The 7500-nt window shown below is 35.6% G+C and overlaps 1 protein-coding gene across 2 annotated transcripts in view; it reads right to left on the reverse strand.

Moving 5' to 3' along the window:
- Window positions 1-7500, reverse strand: part of LOC137967832 (mitochondrial glutathione transporter SLC25A40-like) — a 40486-nt gene that overhangs the window by 27777 nt on the left and 5209 nt on the right. Inside the window, exons 2-4 of one of the 2 annotated variants that reach the window (XM_068814415.1) lie at window positions 5526-5585; window positions 4565-4680; window positions 1349-1416 (exon numbers count right to left, since the gene is read on the reverse strand). In XM_068814415.1, the coding sequence (XP_068670516.1) occupies window positions 1349-1416; window positions 4565-4680; window positions 5526-5585 (244 nt within the window). The remainder of the gene's footprint in view (window positions 1-1348; window positions 1417-4564; window positions 4681-5525; window positions 5586-7500) is intronic. The other variant, XM_068814416.1, reaches the window with a different exon arrangement.

Here is a 7500-nt window from a genome sequence, read left to right on the forward strand (position 1 = left end):
TCAACTGAGCTGCATTTTGTTTTCCTCAATTAAGTTGTCGTAGTTTAATTTGTAGCTCTAATAGTACACAATATTGTTTTGGTATCATTAATCATGATAGTAATGCTATCATGATGGTAGATGTCTTGTAGTCACTAGTTAACCTAAACCTAAACCTAAACCCAGAAAGATGGAAGAAAATGGAAGGGAATCTAGAAATATTGGCTTCAAGGCAGACATGAAGTTTGCTTTTATTAACTTCTTTTTGACAGCAAGTTTAAGCATGTACTCTGCATGTCTGACAGCTTTCAACAACAAAATTTCACAATTATATGACCTGCCCATTTTATTTTTTAACGCTCAAAAATGCAAACTAAGCAAGGTACAGATTTTGTTAGCCAGATACATGTTAAAGTAAATAAATATTGATACACACTTTTTAGGAAGAGCAGAAGGAAGTTTTCAGGAAGTGTCGATCAAGAATTATAATATTTTGACATCAGCAACAAAATTTGCAACATGAAGACAACTTAAAATTTGAACTGAGAGTATAAAAAGTTATTATCAGCGAAGAACATTTTAGGAGATTTTGCTACGTTCAATTTTGCGATTGTAGTTTTGGCTGCACCAGAAATGTAAATCGCAAAATTGAAAGTGACATCAAATTCAGCGGGTGCCCTGATCAAGTTACCTAGCTTGCATGCTTTAATACTCACTAAAACAAAGTGTCAAAATGATGGCAAGACACCGGGGTTTTGTTTTTGATAGTTTGGTTTTTTTCTAAAGATTGACAAGCAATAGTGCAAATTCAACACAAAGATCACAATCACCTAACCCTCAAGGTTGACCATTGTTTCTACAATTAAGTCAAAAATTTACTCTCCTACACAAGGTTATTTATCACCAGGTAATTCCATCATTTTGGAAATTAATAGAAGCTGCTTTATCACTCATCCTTGCTTTGTCCACCTCATGGCGTTCTGCATGGTAATTTTCTCTGTTCATCCTTGCTCTATTTCTTTCAGCCTCATGGCATTCTTCAGTAACATGCGCCTCGACATGCAAGCCATGCAAGTCACAGTTATTGAATGCTTGGGTGCTTAGACTTAAATACTGTCCATCAGCCCTATTTGAAATGGGTGCTTGGACTTAAATGCGAGACTTGCATGACTCACTGGCATCGCAGATTGTTCTGCCTCCTATTATACCAAACATTTCACAACAACTATTGGGAAATGCACCCTTTGAAACATACTCATCGCCCACTCTTACAATGAAATAAGACAGTGATTTCTATTTTGTTACGTTGACTCTGTTCATATCAATAAATTGTTGGACTATGTGTACATACAATTTTCTGAAAACTTACAGAGTTGGTGGTAGACCTCTCCATAATGCTGGTAGTCCTTCATAACGTGGGATTTTGATCAATGCATCCTGGCCAGGAACAAAACAGCAATAAAATTAAAATAGATTTTGAAGATCAAACGTTGCCTAACAACAATAATCTTGCAGCTTGGTTATGTTATACATGTAGTGTCCAATTTTTATCCCCTGGTTTAATTTTTTTTTAACCAGTTCAAAACTTTTGAACCAGTTCATTTTTTTAAACTGGTTATTTTTTTTAATTGTCTAAAAATATACTTTCTTTTTTTGGGGGGTGTAGTTAAAAAACAGGATATGGGTTTTTTAGGGGTTCTCCTACCCCACTATCCTATCGCATCCTTCCTACAAGAGTACACAGATCTATCGCCCCTTACCGTCCAGGTAGCCCCCTCCTTGTACCCACCCTCTCTACAACACCTCTCACAGACATTTCACACTTTTCAAGACTTTTCTTTTTACTCACCCAAACTTGAACTTGAACTCCCTATCTCTGGATCTGGATCTGTGTCGCACTCTCTACTCTCTTATCCTCTTGACCACACAAGCAACTCATGTATTCATATTCATACTTTTTCATATATTTCCCCGCATTAGCCTCCATTGCAAGCTACAATCATAGACAAAACTGTTGGGAAGGTTACCACTTTTGACGTCTTCTTTGCTTCTCTCCCCACCCCCATGATTCAATGTTGTGCAAAACTTAATGCTTTTGGTAGGAAATTGTAGTGTTACCTTCCAACATTGAATAGGGGGGAGGGGGGCTTTATAAGAGAAGGAGAAAGTGTTTTTTTGCGCCGTAACAGAAGCGGGTTGAAATACAGCTCTGGTGGGGTTCATTTATATAACCTTCCCAACTACTTTTGTCTAGGATTGTAGTTCCAGTCCAATACTGAGAATACCAATATGGCCTATTAAAATTGAATATTATATTATTCATCCCAGGTAACTCTTGGACCAAACTTCCATTCATTCACATTTGGACACCAGAGCCACTTATGGTAAGTCTAGCAGTGATAAAATAACAGACTCATGGCAATGCAATAGCGTAAATGAAATTGATTTCTAGAGAGAAATAGAGGAATTGAAAAGACTCACAAATAAATTGTAATTTAGAAATTCAAGATGATTTTTACAACAAGGCCAAACATTTCTTGAAAGAAAAAACAGAGAAGCAACTCGGCATTTCAGGGAATGAGGATCAATCTGAGCCAAAACAGCTAACAAAATGGGAACATCAGACAATAACTCAAAAGAAATGGGCTTAATACAGCAAAGGCAAACTCTTCACAGGAAACAAAAACAAAAAAGGTTTCACAATGGAAACCGTTTCAAAATCCTGTCCCAAGAACACAGTTGAATTTCTCACAAGGAACACAAACTTGTGCAGGTGTACGAAAAAGTGGCTTGAAGAAATTACGCAGAAATCAGCCAGAAAGTTGTCCACACACTTGTCAAAATGTGCTTATTCCACGCCTAGAAAATGCTCACCAACCAATGACAGCTCCAACATTCCTAGAACTATTTTTGTATATATTGTAGTTGTCATTTTTTCCATTCATTTCCATTGAAGACTAACCTGACAGCCGAAAGCTCGAAAGTTTTTAAGTGTATATAGCCAGTGAACGTTTTTATAATTTTTAATATTCCTAGAGCTCTTTGATAGAGACTGACTGAATAGTAAAACGTCACCATCAATTGTCCTCCAACAGTACTTGCTTTAAGGAAAAATAACTGATAATTGAAAAACTGATTTCTCCTACATCTACAAGATTAGATCTGTGCAGTGCTGCTATAAAATTAAATATTACTTCCGATTATTCCACAGAAATTAATAATTAGTTTACATAATATTCAGCTTGTAAACACTTCCTTTCAAGATAAACTGAAGTTTATTAATGTAGTAACAATAGAAACGAATATTGAAATGTAGTTACTCTCCGGTTTATCAGCAATATTTGTAGACAGTCTGCAGTATGTGGTCTGCAGTTGTCATACACGTCCTGGAATGCTAACTGTTTCAAATAAGACAGTGTACTATAACCCTATTCACTAAACTGAAAAAGCTTATTAAACCCTAATTCCTAAAATGCCGCAGTTTCCCTAACCTTACAAGAAAGCTAACCATTTAAAAGGAGTACTCAGTAACCCAAATCACTAAGCTGAGCCTTTCACCCTCATCACTAAAATTTGTTGGTCTTTTATTATTAATAGCACCTAAAAGAAAAATTGTACCCAGTTTTTGAAAAATTTACTACCTAGTTAAAATTAATTACCTTGTTAAAAAATATTTCCTACTAAAGTTAAAAATAAAATCACCTATTTAAAAAAAATAGCTACTTGGAAATAAATCAATTAGTTCGAGAAGAACTAACTAGTAGTTGAAAATAAAATTAACTGAAAACAAAATTAACTGCAACATACACACGTTTTTGTGTGCTGGCTATGCTTGCTATGTCAGTGAATTAACCACCCAGCGTTTTTCCACACCCATACATGAATACATGTTAAGTGATACACTGTATATAACGGCCTCTCACATTTTTAAACACTAACAAAATTCTCATCAATGCCACACTTCATGCTCTAATGATTACAAGTTTCAGTATCCTACGTTTCCACCACCTTCCATCCTATTAGATAAAAGAAGATATTCCTATTCAAATGAGAAAAACCTACACTAGTTAAATCATCAACTCTATCACCATGTCAATTTAAAACTTTATAAATTTTTAATGTTTTACATTGTCATGTTTCCTTTTGTTCTTCTTATTATCAATTAGCATTGTGCGCACACTATATATTCAACTCTGTATTTTGTAATTCAAACTGAAGATGACAGAAGATTCTGTTGAAACATGTAAAAATGTAACATGTCTGCTACTATCCAGACCTTTTGGCAATATTAAATTGGTTTGAAAAAAAAGGACTGGTTGAAAAATTTGAACTGGTTTAAAAAAAATTAAGCAAGGCGAAAAATTGAACTACAACAGCTTCATTCTTACTCACTATTAATTTTTCACGACAACTTTCCAATTGAAAGAACTCTTTTTTGCCTCTTGAAACAATAATAATTACGTAATAACAATGGCTCACTTAGAACCACGGCATTCAATTTGCCACAACATAATCATGCAGTTGCACAATTATCATAAAGAGGGCAATTAATTAGCATACAAAAGACATTCCAGTATAAACATACCATTGTTGAATTAAAGGCCGGATGAGGAATGATAGGGAATGGTCTGAATGGAGAACCAGGATTAGCACATAAACACAAGTGATCCATTAAGCCATTGCAGAATAAATAACAACGTGCTGAAAACAGTAGAAGACTATCATTACTTTTATGCCAACTACATTAACCTTTTAAGGTCTCAGGTTTTTTGGATTTGTTCGCCAATTTAAATCAACATCAAACAGATCAAATCAAATGTAGGCTTTTAATGAGAAGGGATAACTGGAGTAACATGTACAATGGGAAAAAACCCTCTTTGAGCAAAGAGGAGAACCAACCAACTTAACCTCAATTAATTAGTAAACTTCAAAAAATCTTTCCCACTAACCCCTATAACCTTTGAATGATAAAGAAAAAAGGATAGTTGAGTTGTGGAGAACAAACACATCAAACCCACATAATGATGCTGAGCCACATAATCAAACTTGTGCCACATTGCTGAGAGACATTAGAGCACTCACCACTGCACCACCTCACTGTTAGAAATGATTAGACTTGGTGGGACACTGTGTTTGATGCCAAAATGGCCATGCATCCAGTTAAGCGCATTTCTGGATATTAATTTTATTACACTGTAAGTGCTTTTCATCCCTCTTAAAAGATCTATATCGTAATTATTATATACTTCATCAGCAAGTTTTAATGTCTGGCATTAGCAAGTCTAAGAGTAAATTCTGCCTGTTTCAAATGAATGTCACTCTGAGTCAGTAGGTGGGTGACATTAATTTAAGCTACATGTAGTAACCTCAAACAGATCTCCGGTGATGAGTTATAAAATAGTCTTGTGTTGGGCACAAAACTATTAAGTATGTGCAAGTGTCACTCTTTATAAGGGGTGAAGGAGCTGAATGTTTCAAATCATCGTGAAGTATAAATTCAATCATCTTGAAAAAAGTAAATCACTTTATTCTCACAACTAGCTTACATTTAGGAATAGGCTTAAGCTGAGCCTGTAATCTGGTTTTGACCACATCCAGAGGTGTCACTGCAAAATAAGGCACATGATCATTGACTTTCCAAAGACTTGCTTTGAACAGAATTCTAAAGGACAAATACTGAAAATCAGCATGGCTGAGTATAGCGTAGGGTAACACATTGCACAGGAAGTACAGTCTCATAACGGAAGCACCATTTTTGAGCAAGCCCCATGATTATGCTCTAAATTCTGGCCTGCTAGTTACATGAATCCTATTCTTTGCCACTTTAGTTCAAGACACTCAAATCAAATATAGGATCTCTTCATCTGTAATACTGTAATTTACTCTACCCTAAAAGGCCAAGCCAGCAGATAAAATCAATTTCCTTAATATTTTTGCATACATTGTAGTAGAACAATGGATTCACATTTAAAGCATTTATTTATAATGTTAAATTATTTGCTGGTGCTTAAGTGAATGGTTGGTCACATTTACGCAAAAACCCTTTTGTTTGCTTTTGTAAAGGAGAACGTATACTACAATCATGTTGTTTGTTGAAATCAGTCACCATATGACATTCCAATTACCAGTTTGGATGCTCTGAGCATTAAAAAACTTGTGGAAACTATAAAGCTGTTAAGCTATGGTGTATCTAGGTTCTGGCAGCCGTTGGCAAAACCAGGACCATTATGCACATTAGTTTCAATAAAATCCTAACACACTGTACATCAGAAGAAAGCTGAATATTGAATTTATCAGGTATTGGATGCTGCAGCACAAGCAAAATGACTGCACAATGTTATTCACAAGGCATCAATCAACAAAAGTGTGTTGGGAAATTCCAATAAAATATTTTCCTGTGGCGTCCATTTACACAACATGTCTCCCATATTTATAGCTACTCCAACCTTGTGGATATCTAGACAACCAATCAGTCACGACCTGACTTCTTCAGGGAGTTAAATCACTTAACTGTACAGGCAAACATAACACCCAAGAAATCGATCGAGAAACCACAGTTACAAACGTCACAGAACGAAGAAACCAACAGAATTCCATTCACCCCCACCTACCATCCATAAAACCTTGCAGTCGAAAATGTCATTCTCAAAAACTTCAAAATTATCTGCAATGATCCAGAAACTAAAAATATATTTCCTCTACCACCACTTATTTCATTCAAACAGATAGAGATAGATAGATAGATAGCTTTATTAAATAAAGCTATCATGACAAAAACATAGGTAGCTTTCTAGTAAGGAGCACATTTATGTCTGACAACCAGCTGGGAACTTTCAAATGTACATGCACATGATGCAAACGTTGTCATTTTATTTCTAACATGGTTAAGATCTAAGGACCGAATCGATCCGTTAAAATCACTGACCACTTTACATCCATCTATTGCATAACATGCACACTATGTAAGAAGATCTACATGGGCGAAACTGTAAGAAGATTGGCGGACCGCTTTCGCAAACACCTACAAGATGTAGAAAAAAAACTACACCGTTGTAGTGTATTAAACCAAAGGTCAATGGTTTGAGGCCCGGTCACTGACACCTAGTGTTTAATTATCTCTTTTATAATTACCGGTATTTAAAGTGCCCCTGTGACCAAAAAATCAATTCATATTTTTCTTTGGATTTCAAAACTATAATGTTAACAAAACACTAAGTGACCCACGTTTTAAGCCTTGATTTCAAAAAGACACCTCTTTATTTTAACTGTAATTTTCCTATTTAATGGTCCGCCATTACTAACATTATGTTCTTGAGAGAGCTGGATCGAGGAGAAAATGACGTCAAAGGCTCACTAGTTTAAGAACGCAATACGTGTGTACGCCGCAGAATTAATATGCAGCACGGGGGTTTTAAGCTTTCAGACTTTTAAACTCACGCTTTGCATATATAATAAGCTGCGTTCACATGCTGAAATTTTAGGCTAGTGAGCCTCTGACATCACTTTTCCCTGGATCCAACC

This window comes from Montipora foliosa, chromosome 8 (assembly GCF_036669935.1).
Source record: "Montipora foliosa isolate CH-2021 chromosome 8, ASM3666993v2, whole genome shotgun sequence".
NCBI classification, from domain to species: domain Eukaryota; kingdom Metazoa; phylum Cnidaria; class Anthozoa; order Scleractinia; family Acroporidae; genus Montipora; species Montipora foliosa.